The sequence below is a fragment of the Bombina bombina genome, chromosome 4 (assembly GCF_027579735.1).
Source record: "Bombina bombina isolate aBomBom1 chromosome 4, aBomBom1.pri, whole genome shotgun sequence".
NCBI lineage: Eukaryota > Metazoa > Chordata > Amphibia > Anura > Bombinatoridae > Bombina > Bombina bombina.
This window is the reverse complement of record NC_069502.1, coordinates 461,605,325-461,631,821: the sequence shown is the minus strand read 5'-3', so window position 1 is coordinate 461,631,821 and position 26,497 is coordinate 461,605,325. Positions and strand designations below refer to the sequence as shown.

At 37.3% G+C, this 26,497-nt stretch overlaps 1 protein-coding gene across 1 annotated transcript in view; it reads left to right on the top strand.

Annotated features, from left to right (window-relative positions):
- ECE2 (endothelin converting enzyme 2) overlaps positions 1 to 26,259 on the top strand; it is a 282,303-nt gene extending 256,044 nt beyond the window's left edge. The window contains exons 17-19 of the mRNA XM_053710343.1: positions 18,096 to 18,286; positions 18,930 to 19,025; positions 21,597 to 26,259. Coding sequence (XP_053566318.1) covers positions 18,096 to 18,286; positions 18,930 to 19,025; positions 21,597 to 21,773 — 464 coding nt within the window. The 3' untranslated portion in view covers positions 21,774 to 26,259. The remainder of the gene's footprint in view (positions 1 to 18,095; positions 18,287 to 18,929; positions 19,026 to 21,596) is intronic.
- Positions 26,260 to 26,497: the final 238 nt, after the last annotated feature.

Here is a 26,497-nt window from a genome sequence, read left to right as displayed (position 1 = left end):
TTTTGGTTACTATATTCATGAGAAAATGTAATACCCATATCGTTTGAATTGATATCCTCTATAAATGATTCTAAAAGTTCTGTGTCTCCTCGCCATATGATGAATATGTCATCTATATACCTGCAATAGTGCACAAGGTTCGCCCCCCATGGGCTATTATATATATTAAGTTCTTCAAATAGTCCCATAAATAGATTAGCATAACTGGGGGCGAACCTTGTGCCCATTGCAGTTCCTTTTATTTGTAGGAAGATATCATTTTTGAAAAGAAAACTGTTATTATGAAGGATGAAATTAATACAATCAAGGATAAATTTATTTTGTAAAATGGGAAGTTCTTTGTCTCTGTCTAGGTATGTTTGTATAGCTTCTAACCCTATATTGTGAGATATATTGGTGTAAAGCGAACTCACGTCACATGTTACAAGGGTGAAATTTTCTTGCCATTCTATATTTTCAATTTGATTTAAGAACTGTGTGGAATCCCGTAAGTATGCTGGTAATTTGGTGACATATGTCTGTAAGAAAAAGTCTATGTATTGAGAAAGATTTGATGTGAGTGACTCTATTCCTGAGATGATAGGACGTCCTGGGGGTTTTTGTAAATGTTTGTGAATCTTTGGTAAAAAGTAAAATGTTGGTGTTTTTGGATGTGTGATGGTTATGAATTCTAATTCTGAATTATTTAGTATTCCTTTTTCGTTAGCCTCTTTTAATAGACTTTCTAGTTTTATTTTTTGATGTTTAAGTGGATTCTGTTTAAGTTGTGTGTAGGTAGTGGTATCTTTTAACAATCTATATGATTCACTGATGTAGTAATCTGTATCCATTATGACAATACCGCCACCCTTGTCGGCGGGCTTTATTGTTATGTCTTTATTATTTTGTAATTCTTTGAGTGTATTTAATTCTTTGTTGGTTAAGTTTTTTTTAAAAGGACGAGTTTGATCTAAAAGTTCTAAATCTTTTTTTATGTTTTCTTCAAATAATTTTATATGTTCGCTTTTCTCTTGAATTGGAAAAAAGCTTGATTTAGCCTTCATATTTGTGTGAATATATTGACTACTGGTATATGTAGTTTTATCCTGTATAGGATTTTTTAGAAAATATCTTTTTAATGTTAGCTTGCGGATGTATTGATTAATGTTGATCAAGGTTTCAAATTTATTAAGCTTGCATGAGGGTGCAAACGTTAGCCCTTTATTGAGTACTTTAGCCTGTGTTTTGTTGATATTACATTTACTGAGATTAAATATTCCTGAAGTTTTGGTATCTGTTTTTACCTCCTTTGTGTTTTGTTCTCTGGTTCCTCTCCCTCTTCTGCCTCTAACCTTCTTTTTCCCCACTGATTTCTTTGGGGTTTTCCTATTTCCATAAAATCTCTGGATGTCCCTGCCTGAGCAGGGGACTGCTCTAAAAAATGTGGATTCTGAATGGAGTTCTCCTTGTTTGAAAAGGTGGGTGGTCTGTTATCTGAAAGAGTCCTATTTCTATTTGAACGTGGTGTATCTTGTAAAGTATAAAATCTGTTCTGTAGTGGTACTCTCCAATTATGATTTTGATTATATGGTTCGTTATAATGTGGTTTATTGTGTTCTTTATTTCGATTTGTGTTATATGTGTTCTGATGATAGTATGGTTGTTTTTCGTATGAAGTGTTGGTTCTATAGGTATTCTGGAAGTTATCATTATAGTGTGTTCCTCTATTTATCCAATTTGGTTCTCTTACTTCTTCTGGATGTCTGTTATGATCATAATTGGGTCTGTTATATTGCTCTCTATAACCCTCTTGTTGTCTATAATAATATTGGCTCGGTTTATTATAGAAATTCTTATATCCAGTTTGTTTGTACTCCCTTTTGTTATAGTTATTATAATTATAGTAATTATACTGTTCTGTATTTTGATTCTCTCTTTTATAATTTTGTTTGGCTTTAAAGTTATAGTTATAGTTATCATCTCTACTATTAGAGTATTGTTGTTTTCTGTTTGATGTTTGGTGATTAGAGATGGTGTGTCTATTTTCCATTACCGAAGTGTGTATGTTTTTTCCTTTACTGAAAATTTGTGCTAATTCTTTTCTATTGTTGTGTGTTAACGTATTGTCATCCATTATTCCAGTATCATTTATTGTGGTTTTGTTCTCCACATCAGAAGTGGTCTCATCAATTCTATAATCAGATATATCCCTATTTAGTTTTGAGTTTTTCTGGGTTATGATGCTACTTTTAAGTTCAGAGATTCTTTTAATTATTTCAGATTGAGTATACTTGTGTTCTTCATTTAATTCAATGTTGCTGAGTTTATTTTTAGAATTATCTATTTCTTTTTTTGTATCATTAAGTTGTATATTCCTTGCCTTAATAATTATTTTCATTAATGTTAGTGAGGCTGTTTCCAAGGTTTCAAACCACTCTTTCGATAATTGGTCAGGTAGTGGAAAAGTGCAGTTCTTTTTTAATCTGAGTCCTCTCGGTACAATTTTTAAATCTATATAATTTTGTATATATTTGGTTTCTAGGATAAGTTTAATTTCTTTCTGAAGTGAGTCTTCTAAAATAGAATGTATGTCATCTGTATTTAAATTCTGAAGAGTATTTTCTATTTCTAAATGGCTGTTGTTGGATATATTTTTTAACATAAGATCTCTATGGGCAAATATATCCATGTTTTTTAATCTTAAATTGTCTCCAATATTTCACAGTTTAAATTTTCATATATGAAAATAATCTAAAAAAAGTTTTTTTCTCCTTTATAAAAATCAAATATAAAAAATTCAAATAAAAATTTTTTTTCCTTTATAAAATTCAAATTTTTTATAGAGAGCAATATAACAGACCCAATTATGATCATAACAGACATCCAGAAGAAGTAAGAGAACCAAATTGGATAAATAGAGGAACACACTATAATGATAACTTCCAGAATACCTATAGAACCAACACTTCATACGAAAAACAACCATACTATCATCAGAACACATATAACACAAATCGAAATAAAGAACACAATAAACCACATTATAACGAACCATATAATCAAAATCATAATTGGAGAGTACCACTACAGAACAGATTTTATCCTTTACAAGATACACCACGTTCAAATAGAAATAGGACTCTTTCAGATAACAGACCACCCACCTTTTCAAACAAGGAGAACTCCATTCAGAATCCACATTTCTTCTGTTATGTGTGATCAGTCCACGGGTCATCATTACTTCTGGGATATAACTCCTCCCCAACAGGAAATGCAAGAGGATTCACCCAGCAGAGCTGATATAGCTCCTCCCCTCTACGTCAGTCCCAGTCATTCTCTTGCACCCAACGACTAGATAGGATGTGTGAGAGGACTATGGTGATTATACTTAGTTTTTATGACTTCAATCAAAAGTTTGTTATTTTACAATAGCACCGGAGCGTGTTATTACTTCTCTGGCAGAGTTTGAAGAAGAATCTACCAGAGTTTTTTACTATGATTTTAACCGGAGTAGTTAAGATCATATTGCTGTTCTCGGCCATCTGAGGGAGGTAAAAGCTTCAGATCAGGGGACAGCGGGCAGATGAATCTGCATTGAGGTATGTAGCAGTTTTTATTTTCTGAATGGAATTGATGAGAAAATCCTGCTATACCGTTATAATGACATGTATGTATACACTTCAGTATTCTGGGAATGGTATTTCACCGGAACTACTCTGTTAAAGGTCACTAATCCTTTTAATAAATATTATCATGTTAAACGTTTTTGCTGGAATGTAGAATCGTTTACATTGCTGAGGTACTGAGTGAATAAATGTTTGGGCATTATTTTCCACTTGGCAGTTGTCTGCTTTAAATTGTGACAGTTTCGTTTCTCTTCACTGCTGTGTGTGAGAGGGAGGGGCCGTTTTTGGCGCTCTTTGCTACGCATCAAAAATTTCCAGTCAGCTACTATTATATTTCCTGCATGATCCGGTTCACTGACAGATCTCAGGGGTCTTCAAACTTCTTTGAAGGGAGGTACATTCTCTCAGCAGAGCTGTGAGAATTTTATATTGACTGTGAATAAAAACGTTACTCTATAATTTTTTATGTCAAATTTAGTTATTGTTATTTACTAATGGGAACAAACCTTTGCTAAAAGTTGTGTTATTTTAAAGTTGATGCTATAACTGTTTTTCAGTTCATTATCTCAACTGTCATTTAATCGTTTAAGTACCTCTTTGAGGCACAGTACGTTTTTGCTAAAAAAGATTATAACCAGGTTGCAAGTTATTGCTAGTGTGTTAAACATGTCTGACTCAGAGGAAGATATCTGTGTCATTTGTTCCAATGCCAAGGTGGAGCCCAATAGAAATTTATGTACTAACTGTATTGATGCTACTTTAAATAAAAGTCAATCTGTACAATGTGAACAAATTTCACCAAACTGCGAGGGGAGAGTTATGCCGACTAACTCGCCTCACGCGGCAGTACCTGCATCTCCCGCCCGGGAGGTGCGTGATATTATGGCGCCTAATACATCTGGGCGGCCATTACAGATAACATTACATGATATGGCTACTGTTATGACTGAAGTTTTGTCTAAATTACCAGAACTAAGAGGCAAGCGTGATCACTCTGGGGTGAGAACAGAGTGCGCTGACAATACTAGGGCCATGTCTGATACTGCGTCACAGCTTGCAGAGCATGAGGACGGAGAGCTTCATTCTGTGGGTGACGGTTCTGATCCAAACAGATTGGATTCAGATATTTCAAATTTTAAATTTAAATTGGAGAACCTCCGTGTATTACTAGGGGAGGTCTTAGCAGCTCTCAATGATTGTAACACCGTTGCAATACCAGAGAAACTGTGTAGGTTGGATAAATACTTTGCGGTACCGGCGAGTACTGACGTTTTTCCTATACCTAAGAGATTAACTGAAATTGTTACTAAGGAGTGGGATAGACCCGGTGTGCCGTTCTCACCCCCTCCAATATTTAGGAAGATGTTTCCAATAGACGCCACCACTCGGGACTTATGGCAAACGGTCCCTAAGGTGGAGGGAGCAGTTTCTACTTTAGCTAAGCGTACCACTATCCCGGTGGAGGATAGCTGTGCTTTTTCAGATCCAATGGATAAAAAATTAGAGGGTTACCTTAAGAAAATGTTTGTTCAACAAGGTTTTATATTGCAACCCCTTGCATGTATCGCGCCGATTACGGCTGCGGCAGCATTTTGGATTGAGTCTCTGGAAGAGAACCTTAGTTCATCTACGCTAGACGACATTATGGACAGGCTTAGAGCCCTTAAACTAGCTAATTCATTCATTTCGGAGGCCGTAGTACATTTAACCAAACTTACGGCTAAGAACTCAGGATTCGCCATACAGGCACGTAGAGCACTGTGGCTAAAATCCTGGTCAGCTGATGTTACTTCTAAGTCCAAATTACTTAATATACCTTTCAAGGGGCAGTCTTTATTTGGGCCCGGTTTGAAAGAAATTATCGCTGACATTACAGGAGGTAAGGGCCACGCCCTACCTCAAGACAAAGACAAAGCTAAAGCTAGACAGTCTAATTTTCGTCCCTTTCGGAATTTCAAAACAGGAGCAGCGTCAACCTCCACTGCACCTAAACAGGAAGGAGCTGTTGCTCGTTACAGGCAAGGCTGGAAACCTAACCAGTCCTGGAATAAGGGCAAACAGGCCAGGAAACCTGCTGCTGCCCCAAAGACAGCATGAACCGAGAGCCCCCGATCCGGGACCGGATCTAGTGGGGGGCAGACTTTCTCTCTTCGCCCAGGCCTGGGCAAGAGATGTTCAGGATCCCTGGGCACTAGAGATCATATCTCAGGGATACCTTCTAGACTTCAAATTATCTCCCCCAAGAGGGAGATTTCATCTGTCAAGGTTGTCAACAAACCAGATAAAGAAAGAAGCGTTTCTACGCTGTGTACAAGATTTGTTATTAATGGGAGTGATCCATCCGGTTCCGCGGTCGGAACAAGGACAAGGGTTCTACTCAAACCTGTTTGTGGTTCCCAAAAAAGAGGGAACTTTCAGGCCAATCTTAGATTTAAAGATTCTAAACAAATTCCTAAGAGTTCCATCGTTCAAAATGGAAACTATTCGGACAATCTTACCTATGATCCAAAAGGGTCTGTACATGACCACAGTGGATTTAAAAGATGCTTACCTTCACATACCGATTCACAAAGATCATCAACGGTATCTACGGTTTGCCTTCCTAGACAGGCACTACCAGTTTGTAGCTCTTCCATTCGGATTGGCTACGGCCCCAAGAATCTTCACAAAGGTTCTGGGTGCCCTTCTGGCGGTACTAAGACCGCGAGGGATTTCGGTAGCTCCGTACCTAGACGACATTCTAATACAAGCTTCAAGCTTTCAAACTGCCAAGTCTCATACAGAGTTAGTTCTGGCATTTCTAAGGTCGCATGGATGGAAAGTGAACGAAAAGAAGAGTTCTCTTTTTCCTCTCACAAGAGTTCCATTCTTGGGGACTCTTATAGATTCTGTAGAAATGAAGATTTACCTGACAGAAGACAGGTTAACAAAGCTTCAAGATGCATGCCGTGTCCTTCATTCCATTCAACACCCGTCAGTAGCTCAATGCATGGAGGCGATCGGCTTAATGGTAGCGGCAATGGACATAGTACCTTTTGCACGCCTACACCTCAGACCGCTGCAATTGTGCATGCTAAGTCAGTGGAATGGGGATTACTCAGATTTGTCCCCTACTCTGAATCTGAATCAAGAGACCAGAAATTCTCTTCTATGGTGGCTTTATCGGCCACACCTGTCCAGGGGGATGCCATTCAGCAGGCCAGACTGGACAATCGTAACAACAGACGCCAGCCTGCTAGGTTGGGGCGCTGTCTGGAATTCTCTGAAGGCTCAGGGATTATGGAATCAGGAGGAGAGTCTCCTCCCAATAAACATTCTGGAATTGAGGGCAGTTCTCAATGCCCTTCTGGCTTGGCCCCAATTAACAACTCAGGGGTTCATCAGGTTTCAGTCGGACAATATCACGACTGTAGCTTACATCAACCATCAGGGAGGGACAAGAAGCTCCCTAGCAATGATGGAAGTATCAAAGATAATTCGCTGGGCAGAGTCTCACTCTTGCCACCTGTCAGCAATCCACATCCCGGGAGTGGAGAACTGGGAGGCGGATTTCTTGAGTCGCCAGACTTTTCATCCGGGAGAGTGGGAACTTCATCCGGAGATCTTTGCCCAAATACTTCGACGTTGGGGCAAACCAGAGATAGATCTCATGGCGTCTCGCCAGAACGCCAAACTTCCTCACTACGGGTCCAGATCCAGGGATCCGGGAGCGGTTCTGATAGATGCTTTGACAGCACCTTGGAACTTCGGGATGGCTTATGTGTTTCCACCCTTCCCGCTGCTTCCTCGATTGATTGCGAAAATCAAACAGGAGAGAGCATCAGTGATTCTAATAGCGCCTGCATGGCCACGCAGGACTTGGTATGCAGATCTAGTGGACATGTCATCCTGTCCACCTTGGTCTCTACCTCTAAGACAGGACCTTCTGATACAGGGTCCATTCAAACATCAAAATCTAACTTCTCTGAAACTGACTGCTTGGAAATTGAACGCTTGATTTTATCAAAACGTGGTTTTTCTGAGTCGGTTATTGATACCCTGATTCAGGCTAGGAAGCCTGTTACCAGAAAGATTTACCATAAAATATGGCGCAAATACCTATACTGGTGCGAATCCAAACGTTACTCCTGGAGTAAGGTTAGGATCCCTAGGATATTGTCTTTTCTACAAGAAGGTTTAGAAAAGGGTTTATCAGCTAGTTCATTAAAGGGACAGATTTCAGCTCTGTCCATCTTGTTACACAGGCGTCTGTCAGAAAATCCAGACGTCCAGGCCTTTTGTCAGGCTTTAGCTAGGATCAAGCCTGTGTTTAAAGCCGTTGCTCCGCCATGGAGTTTAAACTTAGTTCTTAACGTTTTACAAGGTGTTCCGTTTGAACCCCTTCATTCCATTGATATAAAATTGTTATCTTGGAAAGTTCTGTTTTTAATGGCTATTTCCTCGGCTCGAAGAGTCTCTGAGTTATCAGCATTACATTGTGATTCTCCTTATCTGATTTTTCACTCAGACAAGGTAGTTCTGCGTACTAAACCTGGGTTCTTACCTAAGGTAGTCACTAACAGGAATATCAATCAGGAGATTGTCGTTCCATCCTTGTGTCCAAATCCTTCTTCAAAGAAGGAACGTCTTCTACACAATCTGGATGTAGTTCGTGCCCTCAAGTTCTACTTGCAGGCAACTAAAGATTTTCGCCAAACTTCTTCCCTGTTTGTCGTTTATTCTGGACAGAGGAGAGGTCAAAAAGCTTCTACTACCTCTCTCTCGTTTTGGCTTCGTAGCATAATACGTTTAGCCTATGAGACTGCTGGACAGCAGCCTCCTGAAAGAATTACAGCTCACTCCACTAGAGCTGTGGCTTCCACGTGGGCCTTTAAGAATGAGGCCTCTGTTGAACAGATTTGCAAGGCTGCAACTTGGTCTTCGCTTCATACTTTTTCCAAATTTTACAAATTTGACACTTTTGCTTCTTCGGAGGCTATTTTTGGGAGAAAGGTTCTTCAGGCAGTGGTTCCTTCTGTATAATGAGCCTGCCTATCCCTCCCGTCATCCGTGTACTTTTGCTTTGGTATTGGTATCCCAGAAGTAATGATGACCCGTGGACTGATCACACATAACAGAAGAAAACATAATTTATGCTTACCTGATAAATTCCTTTCTTCTGTTGTGTGATCAGTCCACGGCCCGCCCTGTTTTTAAGGCAGGTAAATATCTTTTAAATTATACTCCAGTCACCACTTCACCCTTGGTTACTCCTTTCTCGTTGATTCTTGGTCGAATGACTGGGACTGACGTAGAGGGGAGGAGCTATATCAGCTCTGCTGGGTGAATCCTCTTGCATTTCCTGTTGGGGAGGAGTTATATCCCAGAAGTAATGATGACCCGTGGACTGATCACACAACAGAAGAAAGGAATTTATCAGGTAAGCATAAATTATGTTTTTTTAGAGCAGTCCCCTGCTCAGGCAGGGACATCCAGAGATTTTATGGAAATAGGAAAACCCCAAAGAAATCAGTGGGGAAAAAGAAGGTTAGAGGCAGAAGAGGGAGAGGAACCAGAGAACAAAACACAAAGGAGGTAAAAACAGATACCAAAACTTCAGGAATATTTAATCTCAGTAAATGTAATATCAACGAAACACAGGCTAAAGTACTCAATAAAGGGCTAACGTTTGCACCCTCATGCAAGCTTAATAAATTTGAAACCTTGATCAACATTAATCAATACATCCGCAAGCTAACATTAAAAAGATATTTTCTAAAAAATCCTATACAGGATAAAACTACATATACCAGTAGTCAATATATTCACACAAATATGAAGGCTAAATCAAGCTTTTTTCCAATTCAAGAGAAAAGCGAACATATAAAATTATTTGAAGAAAACATAAAAAAAGATTTAGAACTTTTAGATCAAACTCGTCCTTTTAAAAAAAACTTAACCAACAAAGAATTAAATACACTCAAAGAATTACAAAATAATAAAGACATAACAATAAAGCCCGCCGACAAGGGTGGCGGTATTGTCATAATGGATACAGATTACTACATCAGTGAATCATATAGATTGTTAAAAGATACCACTACCTACACACAACTTAAACAGAATCCACTTAAACATCAAAAAATAAAACTAGAAAGTCTATTAAAAGAGGCTAACGAAAAAGGAATACTAAATAATTCAGAATTAGAATTCATAACCATCACACATCCAAAAACACCAACATTTTACTTTTTACCAAAGATTCACAAACATTTACAAAAAACCCCAGGACGTCCTATCATCTCAGGAATAGAGTCACTCACATCAAATCTTTCTCAATACATAGACTTTTTCTTACAGACATATGTCACCAAATTACCAGCATACTTACGGGATTCCACACAGTTCTTAAATCAAATTGAAAATATAGAATGGCAAGAAAATTTCACCCTTGTAACATGCGACGTGAGTTCGCTTTACACCAATATATCTCACAATATAGGGTTAGAAGCTATACAAACATACCTAGACAGAGACAAAGAACTTCCCATTTTACAAAATAAATTTATCCTTGATTGTATTAATTTCATCCTTCATAATAACAGTTTTCTTTTCAAAAATGATATCTTCCTACAAATAAAAGGAACTGCAATGGGCACAAGGTTCGCCCCCAGTTATGCTAATCTATTTATGGGACTATTTGAAGAACTTAATATATATAATAGCCCATGGGGGGCGAACCTTGTGCACTATTGCAGGTATATAGATGACATATTCATCATATGGCGAGGAGACACAGAACTTTTAGAATCATTTATAGAGGATATCAATTCAAACGATATGGGTATTACATTTTCTCATGAATATAGTAACCAAAAAATTAATTTTTTAGATATTGAATTGAACATTATATCTAATAAGATTCACACTCAAACATATTTTAAAAGCACAGATGCCAACAATTATATACACCATGAAAGTTGTCATCTAAATTCATGGAAATTAAACATCCCTAAAGGTCAGTTCATGAGAATCAAAAAAAACTGTTCAGATATAGATAATTATGATACCCAATCACAAATATTAACTAAAAAGTTTATAGAAAAAGGATATAATGCAAAAACAATAGAGAAAACTAAATTAAAAGTAAAACAATTAGATAGAAATACATTACTAAAATCAAAAAATAAAAAGAAAAACCAGGACTTTAATACAGACAACTTATTCATTCCATTCATAACAGAATATAGTACCCAACATATGGAAATTAAAAGAATCCTTCAAAAACACTGGCACTTAATAAAAGAAGATAGAATATTAGGTGAAAAAGTGAAAGGCCAGCCAGATATAATTTTTAAAAAAGCAAAAAATCTTAAAAGTTTACTGTCACCTAGTGAATTTAAGGAAAGAAAAATAATAAAAGATAGAGACCTTAAAGGTAATGTATTAAGAGGCTATTTCCCGTGCAACACATGCAAAGCATGTACATACAGTACAAAAATCAAAGAAATTAATTCTTCAAATAACAAACACAGTGTTAAAATTACACAAACTTTAAGATGTGCAGATAACAATATAGTATATTGCATAAAATGTTCTTGCAATTTATTATATTTTGGACAGACAAGTAGAACATTACGTGATCGAATAAGGGAACATATCCTAAAAATCGAACACGGATCAGAAGAAACTAAACTCTATTCTCACTTTAAACAAATTCATTCAGGGAATCTTAAAGATTTTAAATATTGGGGGGTTAAAAAACTTAATCTAGGAATTAGAGGAGGCAACATCACGACATTACTATGTAAAAAAGAAGCTGAATACATCTTTAATTTTAAAACACTCCACCCCTCTGGATTAAACTCAGAGTTGGATTTGAATGGTCTTTTCTAAATAGACAGTAAAGTCCAAACCCCACCATCATATAATAACCCCTCCGCGATTTGTCACTATAATAAACCTAGAGATTATACATGAGCAAATATTATACATATATAAAATGAGGAGTATATAATTTTATATATTTTTTATATATTTTTTATATTAATTTTATTTATATTTATCTATTTTTTGATATATATTTTGCAATTAATTTTTGATGAATTTCTAATTTATATTTATAGGAAAGATTTTTTCATATACTTGTAAAATTTATGTATTCAGAACAACATTTTTTAAAAAGGATGGCTATATTAGCATCCTGACACATTATTTAATACTCTCCTGATCGCTAATATAATCAAATGGATTATTATATACACGTCACTATAATCAGATGTATGTATGTATAACTTCTTGATTCTTAACACAAATTTTAACTTGTCTTATATTTCTTGTAACTTTCATTATTTTATATTATAATATACACACATTTTACATTACTCTTTTTATATATATTTATCTCTTTAGGCTCATCATATATACACACATATTTAGAATTCTAATAATATTTGTAGAATCCCAGAAGACAAAACCTCAGGTCGACTACAGAGATGAAGGGTTAAATATCCACAATAGCGCCAACTAATATAGGGATAACTGATATAAGGATAAAGCTGTAAATAATTATCATAATGTGAATCATATGTGTTTCTTTTACATGGGACTAAGTATTATGACTTAATAAGTTATCTGAAATGTACCCTGAAAAAACTTTAAAAGTTTATACGATGCAACAATTTAATATGCACCAATCAAATAACCACCAATCAGAACAAAGCTGAACATTTTTAAACCAGGTGAATTCCCCAGGTGAGCATCTTGATAAAGGCCCAAGGGCTGAAACGCGTAGAACTTTGCTCACTGTAAAGATTGCTACTCTTTGATACTTTCATTTAAGTTTGATATAGTGCAGTAGGTTGGGTACTTTGAACTAAACAAAAGCTTGTGGAGTTCTATAAGTATAATTCCTAACCCATGATCTGATCACTATCCTTCTTATAATTTAACCGCTGTGAAATAAGACAGCGGAGACTCAACAAACAAGCTATTTCTCTTCAACTTTACTCCGGAACCACTTGGAGGAAATTGACCACAGGGAGAAAACTCCCCACAACAAAACAGAGATTTCACTGTCACACAGACATCCAATACGGCGTATATGATACGCATACAAAGCCATCTCAAACTACAGAGTTGATACTAAGGAAAATATCAGGACACGGACACCATACGGCAAGGAAAAATATAATTGGAACTTTGACCTGCCTTTCTTTTGAGAGAACTACCGAGAAATAGAAACTGTTTCAAAAAAACATAATCAATACAGGACTAAACACTGAGAGTCCCGGTCCATTGAAATAGCGAATACACACAAATCTCTGCATATAAGGTAATATCAATGTAAATATCTAACACCTATATGCACGGTGACAATCGCTATTTTTCTTTAAAGTATACTACTCAAAACCTGTTCAAATTGCTTTTATTTTGCTTTTATTTATCTTGCTATATTGACATTGTTTTAAAACATAACGTTTCATTCTTAGATACATTGTATATAATTTTCCATTTAGAATTGATGCCGGCATCCATCTTTATTTGTATTTTTAATTTTTATTAAAAATTTTTTTTATATGAAACACATTGTTGATATGAATATCATTATATAAGAATAATATAAATCTTACAGAATACTTATCTCTACACCTTTTTAAGCTTTAATTTAGCGCTAACCCTAAACGCATTTTTTCCAAGTATTACCCTCTTGCTTAGAGGATGCAGAATTAGAGCCCGGTCCATTCCTGAAATTACGAAAGGAACGAAAATTAGACTAATTCTTGGCTTTGAAAGGCCTATCTTGTGGGAGGGCGTGGCCCTTTCCCCCAGTGATATCTGAGATAATCTCTTTCAATTCTGGCCCAAAGAGAGTTTTACCCTTGAAGGGGATATTAAGCAATTTTGTCTTGGATGATACATCAGCTGACCAAGACTTTAGCCAAAGCGCTCTGCGCGCCACAATTGCAAACCCTGAATTTTTCGCCGCTAATCTAGCTATTTGCAAAGCGGCATCTAAAATAAAAGAGTTAGCCAACTTAAGTGCGTGAACTCTGTCCATAACCTCCTCATATGGAGTCTCTCTACTGAGCGACTTTTCTAGTTCCTCAAACCAGAACCATGCTGCTGTAGTGAGAGGAACAATGCACGAAATGGGTTGAAGAAGGTAACCTTGCTGTACAAAAATCTTTTTAAGCAAACCCTCCAATTTTTTATCCATAGGATCTTTGAAAGCACAATTATACTTGATAGGAATAGTAGTGCGCTTGTTTAGAGTAGAAACTGCCCCCTCGACCTTAGGGACTGTCTGCCATAAGTCCTTTCTGGGGTCGACCATAGGAAATAATTTCTTAGATATAGGAGGGGGAACAAAAGGTATGCCGGGCTTCTCCCATTCCTTATTCACTATGTCCGCCACCCGCTTGGGTATAGGAAAAGCGTCGGGGTGCACCGGTACCTCTAGGAACTGTTCCATCTTGCATAATTTTTCTGGAATGACCAGGTTGTCACAATCATCCAGAGTAGATAACACCTCCTTAAGCAGTGCTCGGAGATGTTCTAATTTAAATTTAAATGTCACAACATCAGGTTCAGCCTGTTGGGAAATTTTTCCTGAATCTGAAATTTCCCCATCTGACAAAACCTCCCTCATGGCCCCTTCAGATTGGTGTGAGGGTATGACAGAACAATTATCATCAGCGCCCTCCTGCTCTTCAGTGTTTAAAACAGAGCAATCGCGCTTTCTCTGATATGCAGGCATTTTGGATAAAATATTTGCTATGGAGTTATCCATTACAGCCGTCAATTGTTGCATGGTAATAAGCATTGGCGCGCTAGAAGTACTAGGGGCCTCCTGCGTGGGCAAAACTGGTGTAGACACAGAAGGAGATGATGTAGAACCATGTCTACTCCCTTCATCTGATGAATCATCTTGGGCAACTTCATTATCTGTGACAGTACTGTCCTTACTTTGTTTGGACGCTTTGGCACAATTATCACATAATTTAGAAGGGGGAGACACATTGACTTTCATACATATAGAACATAGCTTATCTGAAGGCACAGACATGTTAAACAGGCTTAAACTTGTCAGTAAAACACAAAAACCGTTTTAAAACAAAACCGTTACTGTCTCTTTAAATTTTAAACAGAGCACACTTTATTACTGAATATGTGAAAAAATATGAAGGAATTGTTCAAAATTTACCAAAATTTGACCACAGTGTCTTAAAGCATTGAAAGTATTGCACACCAATTTTCAGAGCTTTAACCCTTAAAATAACGAAACCGGAGCCGGTTACAGTTTTAACCCCTCTACAGTCCCAGCTACAGCCTTTGCTGCGACTCTACCAAGCCCAGAGGGGAATACGATACCAAATGACGCCTTCTAGGAACTTTTCCAACTATTTTCAGGTCCTCACACATGCATCTGCATGTCTTGCACTCAAAAACAACTGCGCAGTAATGGCGTGAAAATGAGGCTCAGCCTACAACTGGGAAGGCCCTTCCTGACTGGAAAAGGTGTCTAACATAGTGCCTGACGTTAAAAAACGTTCCCCAAGTTTATAAGTGTGAAATACCAGCATAAACATGTATAAAATGCCCAAATAAAGCAATCGATTTTGCCCATAAAAGTGTCTACCAGTTTTATAGCCCATATTAAGCCCTTTATTCTGCTTGAGACTAAGAAAAAGGCTTACCGGTCTCCATGAGGGGAAAATGACAGCCTTCCAGCATTACACAGTCTTGTTAGAAATATGGCTAGTCATACCTTAAGCAGAAGAGTCTGCTAACTGTTTCCCCCAACTGAAGTTACTTCATCTCAACAGTCCTATGTGGAAACAGCAAAGGATTTTAGTTACTGTCTGCTAAAATCATCTTCCTCTCACAAACAGAATTCTTCATCTCTTTCTGTTTCAGAGTAAATAGTACATACCAGCACTATTTTAAAATAACAAACTCTTGATAGTAGAATAAAAAAACTACAACTAAACACCACATACTCTTAACCATCTCCGTGGAGATGTTGCCTGTGCAACGGCAAAGAGAATGACTGGGGTGGGCGGAGCCTAGGAGGGACTATATGGCCAGCTTTGCTGGGACTCTTTGACATTTCCTGTTGGGGAAGAGATATTCCCACAAGTAAGGATGATGCCGTGGACCGGACACACCAATGTTGGAGAAATATTGTTGATTCAAAAAGTGTTCTATGAAAAATAAATACCTCAGTTACATGCAAGAATTTATTTTAGAAAAAAACTACATGTGATATCATATGACTTCACATAGCTGTTGTAGAAAGAGAGATGTAGTTGTTTCATTGATCAATATCATGTCACTTTTATATAGGGATTGCATATATAAACAATTTTTATACGTATACAGTATATTTAAGTGAAAAGAAGTTTTAATGATTCATCTATAGCCAACAAACTGTATATACACAAAAAAATCACATGGAGCTATCTATTAACATGCTAAAATGAATTCCACTAACATGGTATTATATAGTATAAAACAATCATTTTAATTATGCAGTGGTTTTCCATTAATTTCTTAAATTGATTGGGTGGCGTTATTAATGGATTAGAATGGCATAGAAAACAAAGCCAAAAATTACCCAAGCTGCTATATGATAATTTTACATCACCATTTAAATGGTTAAAATGAGGATCATGTTTATTTTTTATTTTTTTAAATGTGAACTGAGCATGTGTGAGAGCAACAGGCAAACAAATCTGTGAAAAAGCCAAGATCCTGTGCTAAAAGTCTAGAGGGTAAGGTTGTTGAATGCAACAAATGCAAAAATCATGGGAAACCTAGTGAAAAATATGTTTTTAGATGATTTGAAAAATCTATACTGAGGGTTTTGAATGCAAACAACTGCCGTATTTTTACAATGTCAAGTAATAAAAAAAAATCATTAGAAACCTTTGCAAATAGTCTTACTTATGGTCTGGAATGCCCCTGAATTAAAATATCCTACAAAAAGTAACTGGTCAAGAATTTCGCACTTCACCAGTTGCTCTTCATTTTGGAAATTTAGGATATGCCCATTTATCTTAAATACTGTAGGTGCTAGAAAAAAGCCATTTAAAAGATTAGATGCAAAATAAATGTATTGTCCAAGCAGCTTAAAACCAAATGGTTTGAATGAAAAAATATTGTACTTGTGTCTTGTAGAATTATTTTCACATATTGAGCTTTGTAATAGTCATATCTATATTTTTGCATAAATATTTAGGTGGTTCAAAGGGGCCTATCTATCAAGCTCCGAATGGAGCTTGATGCCCCGTGTTTCTGGCGAGCCTGCAGGCTCGCCAGAAACAGCAGTTATGAAGCAGCGGTCACAAAGACCGCTGCTCCATAACCTTTCCGCCTGCTCTGAGCAGGCAGAGAGACATCGGCGGAAATCAACCTGATCGAGTACGATCGACACCCCCCTGCTGGCGGCCCATTGGCCGCGAGTCTGCAGGGGGCAGCGTTGCACCAGCAGCTCTTGTGAGCTGCTGGTGCAATGCTGAATACGGCGTGCGTATTGCTCGCCGTATTCAGCGAGGTCTGGCGGACCTGATCCGCACTGTCGGATCAGGTCCGCCAGACTTTCTTAAAGGGACACTGTACCCAAATTTTTTCTTTTGTGATTCAGATAGAGCATGCAATTTTAAGCAACTTTCTAATGTACTCCTATTATCAAATTTTCTTCATTCTCTTGGTATGTTTATTTGAAAAGCAAGAATTTAAGTTTAGATGCCGGCCCATTTTTGGTGAACAACCTGGGTTGTCCTTGCTGATTGGGCAGCACCAATAAACAAATGCTGTCCATGGTTCTGAACCACAAATTTGCTGGCTCCTCAGCTTAGATGTCTTCTTTTTCAAATAAAGATATCAAGAGAACGAAGAAAAATTGATAACAGAAGTAAATTAGAAAGTTGCTTAAAATTGCATGCTCTATCTGAATCACAAAAGAAAAAATTTGGGTACAGTGTCCCTTTAAATAGGGGCCAAAGTGTCATAAAAGGATAGTTTTTGGGCAGATTATAAAGCGTCAACATTTCTGAATTAGTCACCTCTTTAGAGGTTGTTTATGTGTGGCCTGGATCTATAAATATGATGTGGTAATTAATATTTGTAAATGTTTAGTCTGCCTGAAGGGGACAGCGGGTCATGAGAATGTTTAATTGTTATTTTTGTATTCATATGTAAAAATAAAAGATTTGGACTTACAGAGTGTCTCCATTAGGTAATTTCATCTGTGGTTTAGTCAGTTTGATTGATGCAGCTGTGTTCAAGTACAGATATCCAGAAATCCTTGGGGGTCATGAGCACTGATGTGGAATAATTTGGGACAAAGATTTATTTCTTTTGATTCAAAGGTTTTGTCATATAAAATATAATATGCAGTTCACTTTTCTCTTATACATTAAGTAATTCAACATTCCTAAATAGGTGTCATTGCTGATTATAACAGGATATTTAACTAGCTCATCCTCTTATTTATCCTTCTCATAGGTCGAGAATATGATGAAGATGGAAATTTGCGGCCCTGGTGGCAGAATTCATCCCTGGAAGCTTTTAAGAATCGAACTGAGTGTATGGTTAATCAGTATAATTCATATAGTGTTAATGGAGAGAAAGTTAATGGACGTCAGACTTTGGGAGAGAACATTGCTGACAATGGAGGCCTAAAGGCAGCTTATCATGTGAGTGAGAATATATAGCACATACTACGTACCCCACAATATTATAGGATGGGTTAAAAAAAAACTCTCCAGCTTGACTATTGTCTCAGCGACATGACATGAGCAGGCCTCGTATATTGTGAATTCTAAGAAGTATTCACTAGCATGCAAACAGCAAGATAAATCAGTGAGACTTGAAGGTGTAAATTGCTTAGAGAACGTAGGAACACAGCTAAGGAATGGTCCTGTCCAGTCCAAGTAACTCCCCTATCCAGCCTAGGTTCTTAAATGCAAGGCTAAATTCAGATAGATAAATACATTTTTAATTTGTAAAATATACACATAACTATGCAAAGTATAATCTTCTAATAATTTTCTAAAGATACACAAAAACAGTATAATCATCATTTTTGCTAACTCTAATCCTAAATAAAGTAAAGTATTTAGGACTATACAGTAATCTCTAAGTCTAATATAAATTAAACTATTAAGTAAAATATAACTAAACTGTACTGTATTTGTCTCTTCTTCCTATTTAGAATTGCAGGAAATCCCCATTAGTGAAATATGTAAAATGTTCTGATGAATGATTATAGATATGATGAATCAGATGAATTGTGACAATGCAGCATCTATACTTTCATCACATTCATTTTTACTTCAGGCTTACAAATCTTGGCTGCAGAAACATGGGGAGGAGAAGCGGTTGCCAGGAGTTAAACTCACCAACCGCCAGCTCTTCTTTGTTGGTTTTGCACAGGTAAGAAAAAAACATCTTACAAATAAGTTCCCTACACCAACCTTATTTAAATCAAATAGAAAACAATACCAAAAATGTTCAGTATATGCCACTCTACATACAAAACATTCACTCCCAACAGCTTACCATCTGGGAAGCTAGATGGCAACAGGGGCTCAGATTGGGCAAACCAATGTCCTTACACTACTCCCTTATGGAAGGCGCTGCCCCAGTTGACAAAGCCCAGCATATCCTGAAATGGGAACGGAAGTTAGGCTTTACGAAACCCTCTTTAGAGTGGCAACGCACGCTCCTTTTCACAAAGAAAACCCTTCATTGCATCACCATCCTTGAAACCTACATTAAAGTGCTCACACACTGGTATTATGTCCCAGCTAGGCTTGCGAAAATCTTTCCAGAGGCCTCCCCCATTTGTTGGAGAGACTGCTCGCACATAGGAGATATGATCCACATTTGGTGGAGTTGTCCCAGACTTAAACCTCTCTGGAACAAATGTTTCTCCACACTAACCAGTTTTGGTATTAACCTGCCCAGAACCCCCGAGACGGCCCTGTTTCACTTAGGTGTTTGTAAATTACCCAAACATTATGGTGCACTTTGTATCTACCTTCTATCAGCAGTTAAACTTAATATAGCAAGATCTTGGAAAAGATCCTTCCCCCCAGCCTGGTCGGATATTATATCCACCATGGCATATATGTACTCTATGGAGAAGAGTATCTACTATGCCTCAGGTAGGACTGATTTCTTTGAACTGATCTGGGCCGATTGGAAAATCAGATTTGATACTCTCTGGCTCCCCACCTTCGACACCTAAATGGCAGTACATCCCTAACCACACGAGCAGTAGATCTGACCTCACCCTTACAAATCTGTACTAACCCCCCCCTTGAAGCCATTTTAGTATATCCTCCTACCCTTTTTCCCTTTCCTCCTCCCCTACCTCTCCCCTCCCCCCCCCCTCTTGATGATAGCCTATGTCCTGTTAGGACACTGACTCACTTTTCATTGAAATTCACTTTATGTCTGTATTGATTACGTAAATGCAATGATAATTGATGTATTTATACTTGATGTACGATTGTCTCGTACAGTTGTTGTACCTATTTCACTTTTATTTCAACAAAAATCAATAAAAAATACAATACAAAAAAAAAAAAAAACATTCACTCCCAGACTAATTATAGAAACATAGACCTTGACAGTAAATAAGAACCATAGGCCCAGCAATTATGTCCATTTTTCCAGTTACGTGTGAGTGAAAAGGTGTTTATTGCAGGTGTTTGCACACGTCGAGTATAGCGCTTATATTAGAAGTTGAAAGTAAACATGAACGCTTGAGCGCGGGTTTGCGTGTGAGTAGGGTGTTTTTCCATTTTTTTTTTTGCTAGATTGACTTCTATGGGGAAATACGTAAACGCAATTGCGACATTCGAAGTTTTTCGCACGCATTGGGTTTTTGCTTTCAATTTGTAATATGAGCACTATCCGACTTGCACAAAAATCTTACTTCTAGCAGGGTCAGCACGCGAGCAGGAGCGTTAAATACTGCTCCACTTGTAATCTGGCCCAGAGTGTGTATGTTCTTATTTATATTTTCTATAAAGTATATTCAGTAAGGCATTTGTGAAGTTCTCTGCAGTGTTTGTCTTTACCATCTCCCATGGAAGTTTATTCCATGGGGCCCAATTATCTAGCTCCGAATGGAGCTTGATGCCCCTGTTTCTGTGCGAGCCTTCAGGCCGGAAACAGAAGTTATGAAGCAGCGGCTTCATAACTTGTCCATGTGCTCTGAGGCAGCGGACAGTAATCAACCTCGATCGAATACGATCGGGTTGACACCCCCTGCTAGCAGCCGATTGGCCGCGAATCTGCAGGGGCGGCATTGCTCAAGCAGTTCACAAGAACTGCTTGGGCAATGATAAATGCCAACAGCGTATGCTATCGGCATTTATCGATGTGCGGCGGACATGATACGCTATATTGTATCATATCCGTCCGCCCTATGATAATTCAGCCCCCATGAATCAACCACTCATTCTAGAATTGCTTCAACAAAATACTCTTGCAGTCTACTACACTTTAACTTGAGATCAATATTCTTGAACGTTTATTTCACCTCTCACCCTTCTCTCCTCTAAGCTATGCATATTTAGATCATCAAGTCTTTCTTTGTAAGTTTTCTTTTTAAATCATGTATCAGTTTAGTAGCCTTCTTTTGAACAGATTACGGTTTATTTATATCCTTCTAGAGATATTAATCCAGGACTGGACACAATATATTTATTATTATCGGTTATTTGTAGAGCGCCAACAGATACAATATGACGAATTAGTGATTAGTAAAGTGGTATAAGAATCTTACTATTTCTATCTACACAACCAAGCATTTTTCTGGCAATACTTGCTGCAATACTGCATTGTTTACAAAATTTCAAATAATCCGAAATAATAATTCCCAAATCCTGTTCCTCTATTGCAACAGACTGTCCACCTTTATAACAGATCTTAATTCAGCCTACAAATGTAGTAAGCAATGTGTCCTGTTTCAACTCTTCCGTTTCATTGCAGGTTTGGTGTTCTGTCCGGACTCCAGAAAGTTCCCATGAAGGGCTTGTGACAGATCCTCACAGTCCAGCTAAGTTCAGAGTAATTGGGACACTATCAAACTCCAAGGACTTTGCAGAACATTTTAGCTGCCCCAAGGGAAGCCCAATGAATCCTGGAAAACACTGTGATGTGTGGTGAATGAATGTGTGAGATTGTGTGTTAATGAGAGTTCAGATGTGTGAAATCTTCTGGTTGTGATACTGAGTGTATCTGATAAGGCAGCACAACAGTTTTAGAGCATTATATAGTATTCTTTAATTAGATGAGGTTCTATGCACAAAAATGATTGGTAGAGTATTGGGTGTGTAAATTATAAACAGTAGGAATTAGGAAGACCATATTTCCCCTTTAAAGTTGATTCAAGTTAGTTAAAAAAACTCAGTTTGACAGCAACCCTGCAGTATAAATGTTTGCATTCTTAAAGGGACATTGTACACCAATTTTCATATAACTGCATGTAATAGACACTACTTTAAAGAAATATATGTACAGATACTGATCTACAATTCCAGTATAAAACCCATTAAAAACATACTTAGAAGCTCCCAGTTTAGCACTGTTGGTGAGGTTAGGCTGGGACACCCATTGAAAGGTTCTGGAAACACAAAAGCATCAGACCCCCCCCCCTTCCCTGCATATAAAAAGACAGATAAAGATAACATAAACATGAGCCAACAGGAGTCTCAAAATGTATGGATACATCTGACATTATGGGGCTTGGTTAGGAGTCTGAAAATCATCACAAAAAAATAAGCAAAACTATACATTGTTACAAAAACACTCCCAGATGGGCAATATTAATAGATTATCTACAAAAGATTTATGCAAAGAAAAATCTAGCGTACAATGTCCCTTTAAGGAATATGCCCACTTCAGTAGGAATACATTAGGGAAATCCCTATATTGCAATGTGCCAACTGATCCATGTGGGATGTTTGGAGTTTGCAGACACAGTACAAGTTAAACTGAGATTCAATCCTTAATAAATCTACTTTGTTTTTGTGCTTATAGAATGAGATCACTGACCAGCAATTGGGCAGTGGGAGTTGCTCATATCAGTCTGTGAGCAAACATGCGTTTCCTGCTAATTTTAATATCAATTTAAACAGCTTCTACAGAGCATAGGCATCCCTATATAACATTTAGCTATTTGAAAGCACCAAAGGCACAGTTGGCTCTGTGAATTATTCATATATTGACTCCAAGTCATCAGTCCCAAAAACATTTTTGTTTTTGGGAATGTATTTTTAATATTCATATAATTTTCGTGCTATATCGTCTGTCTGCGGTACCCCAATGACATGTAAAAATTACTAAAGGGAAACTGGTTCAGAAACGGTAGCTTAAAAAACAAACTGTAACCAACCAATCCAGAAATCCGTGTGGTGATTATAAAATGGTGCACCCAACGTCAGTGACTTAAAATGAAACTCAACATCCCATTCTACATGTAAACCAATGGTTCATAAGAAGCTAATATGAAAATCCAAAATGTTCTCTCTTGTTCAAGGGCTTAAAGTTGGCTAGTAAACCTTGTAATAGAAAATGTTAAATTATGCGCAGTAATAAAACTTTTAATTTACTTTCATTGTATATTTTGCCCATTTTATGCAGTTTTAAACGAAAACAGTGTTTGCAAATTGTTAGAGCTGGAAATGCAAACCACAGACTTCTCAAGGCTAACGCTGCTACATATTTGTTTAGGTTTTGCTAATATAATGCCTGGCTAGCCTTGTCTGCTCCAGTAACAAGTCTGTTTTGACTGCTCCAAATAAGTCAAGTGGTGGGTGTAGTTTAGGCTATTCAAAGACAATTGCAGCAAACAGGATGTTCATTTCTTTTGAAAGTATTTACATGTAGCTGATATTATTGTATAGAAAGACAAAAGTTCTAAATACCTTGAACAATAAGAGAAGTTCGTTTTACAGTCATTACCTTCCTTAAAGTGTTTCTGAATTATTAATCGAAAAACAGTCCTGAATACTGATCTTCATCTTTTTATGACATGGTAGTGAAAATAATGTACATGTGATAAAACAGACTATGCTCACAGTGCTAAAATTTGCAACAAATCCAGAGCCAAAGCAGGAACAAGTCATGGTAGCAGCCATTTGGTGTGCAGTGGTGCCTTTGACACATTCAATTGGCGCATCACCAGTGATTATGTTGTTTGTTGTGACTGCAAATCATCATTAACACAACATTTAGTAGTTAATATGGGATGCCTTGTGCAAACATATCATGATTTGTGCATTGAAACACGTACATACAAATTACAATTAGTACAGGATGCTCTGTGTGCAATCAGTAGAGAATGATGTGTAGGAGAATGATTTGTCCCGGATCCTGTGAGTGTAAACTGTGCCATTCAGAATGCTGTGTGTGCTGAAGCTGCCTTTCGGCCTGTTCTGTTTCACTATACACCTGACCGCCTGCTGTATTAGGGGGTTATCGCACAAGGAGGGGTTTGATTGCCCCCACAAATCCACTTTGCACCGTTTGGAACACATATAATACTGACATCATGATTTGGAAGCTAGAACATTCTGTCACCCAGAGCTCTGTCATTCTGCTCTTGAAACAAAGAAAACTTTGTGAAGTCTTCTATATTTAATGTCACTATTGGTAAAAGCCACAGGAGCCTTTGGTTGGACTTTGGATTTATACAGAGTCTAATATTTCCATATGTGCAAAAGCCAGTCCTAGAAGGTGACCTTTTAAATGACCTTGTAGATCAGAGACCAGTATGGATCTTAATCAGCTCAGGCAAAAGAAAAGAACCCCATACCAAAAAATGCACTCCTATACTAGAAAATATGACAACATGCCTTAATTTCTGATTAGTGTTGGAAGTTGTGCCCCCATACCAAAAACATTTAACTTGTAATCTAACAGGGTGAACTTATTTATTGAACATGATCAAACCAGATAGTCTATCTTGAAAGAAATTGAAATGGACTTTCCTAATCTTTAAGACAATTTATTCAAAATATGATAATAAACACTACTAATAATCTGAGCAGAAAAGCGAATCTATGAAGGACAGTGAAAAAAAGGAATAGTGACTTTTGGTTGATACAAGTACTAAAAATACCAGTACTGCAATCCAAGGTCTGCATAATATTTTGCAAGATTGGTTCTAATATGGCAGAAATGCAGTCTGTATACTACAGCCTGCATCTTTTAGGAGGGTCATTGTTTTACTCTGTACATGTGGGAAGACATTTCAGCCTGTCCCTGTGCATATGTTGGATACTGCCTGCAACATGACAGCCTTTCCAGCTATGAAGATGTTAAAGACTGAGTAGATCTATTCCCACGCTACCCTCCACCTACCTCACACTGTGACATCTGCTGCATCTCCCTTCAGTACACAAAAACTAGTATGACTGAAAAAAGAAATTTGCTCAGGAGCTATGTTCCCTCTAAGGCATATGCACGCCAAGGTGCACAAAGATTTTTAACTAAGAGCACACAAGAAGAAACAGTATGTACTCCGATGGCTCACATTGCTTTAATCATATTACTTCTAATAACTGATATTTTATATTTTGCTTTAAAAAGTAAATGTTCTGTGCATATCAAAGGTAGAGAGTAGTTCTGATGAGTTAGTAATCATTTTTTCTAACTATTTCTGCATTAGTTATTTTAATGACACTTTTATACCTATTTACCCTGCTCCTTGCACTGGGAAGACCAAATGACAGGTAAAAAGGGTTAGTTTTGTAAAAACATGGCTGTTAACACCTTTGAGATTTAAAAAGTCATTTAACACCTATTGCTTTTGTGTAAAACTGTACTTTGTCCCACACTCCCTTAGAGGACGAAAAGCAAATTCTGTAACATGAAAATAAAATAGTTGGAGATGACAATTTGCAGCTTTTTGAAAACCTAGGTTACATAATTAGGGTGCCCACTTTCAGTACTATATCTAGTTATATGATTTTCATTAATATTATTAGCTCTTTTTATTTGCTCATTTAGGTGCAATCTTATGGACACATAAATTACATCTGTTTTCATAGCATTTCACTGAGAAATATTTTTACACACGCAATTTGTTCAGTGTTAGAGGGAACATTGCTCAGGGGGGTGGTCATTCTAAATGACCCACTAAAAATGTGAGTGGTCAGTTTAAATGCATTTTCAAGTTTCATCATATTTATCCATGGAAGCTAAAGGTTTGTGACATGCAACTCTTTCCTCATTGAATGCATAGCTTCTGTTTTTCTTCTGTGCTCAGTAGATTGTATGCCTAAACCGCAGAGTTGCAAAGTAATGGTTCTGTTTCAGTTGTGTTAATTGAATATGGAATATACATGAAAAGTAAAGTATAACCATATTGTCTATCAGTACGACACACTGGTTTATGAGATGAGGGATAGCAACAGACCTGCTCCTTTTCACCTATAACTACCAATTTTCATCCATACCTGCCCAGTCTCACCCAGTGGCATGATGTTTTCTAAAGACAATACAAAAAGATAGTTGCTGTTCCTATGTTTAGACTGGGTAGGTAGATTGACACCTTGATATGGTGTTCTTACTGGATGCTTTTTGCTTCTCCATATTGTGTATTTGTGAAAATGTTTATTTTTATGTCTAATAAACTCAGCAGAATCTCTCTTGTGTCCCTGTATTACGGAGTCTGGCGTTGGTAATGTTCACATGGGAGGTTGTTGTGAAATCGGAACTCACAAGATTAATTTGTTTTTCTGACACACAGTAAAAAGAAAATACAAAGCTTCACGCCATCCCTGGCTTTTTTATACAGAGAACACATTTTCTAACTTTGCTCCTCCTCACAAACAAACAAAAAAGTGATTCACGCTTTGTCGATGGTTTCCTTCCTTTACTTCTTC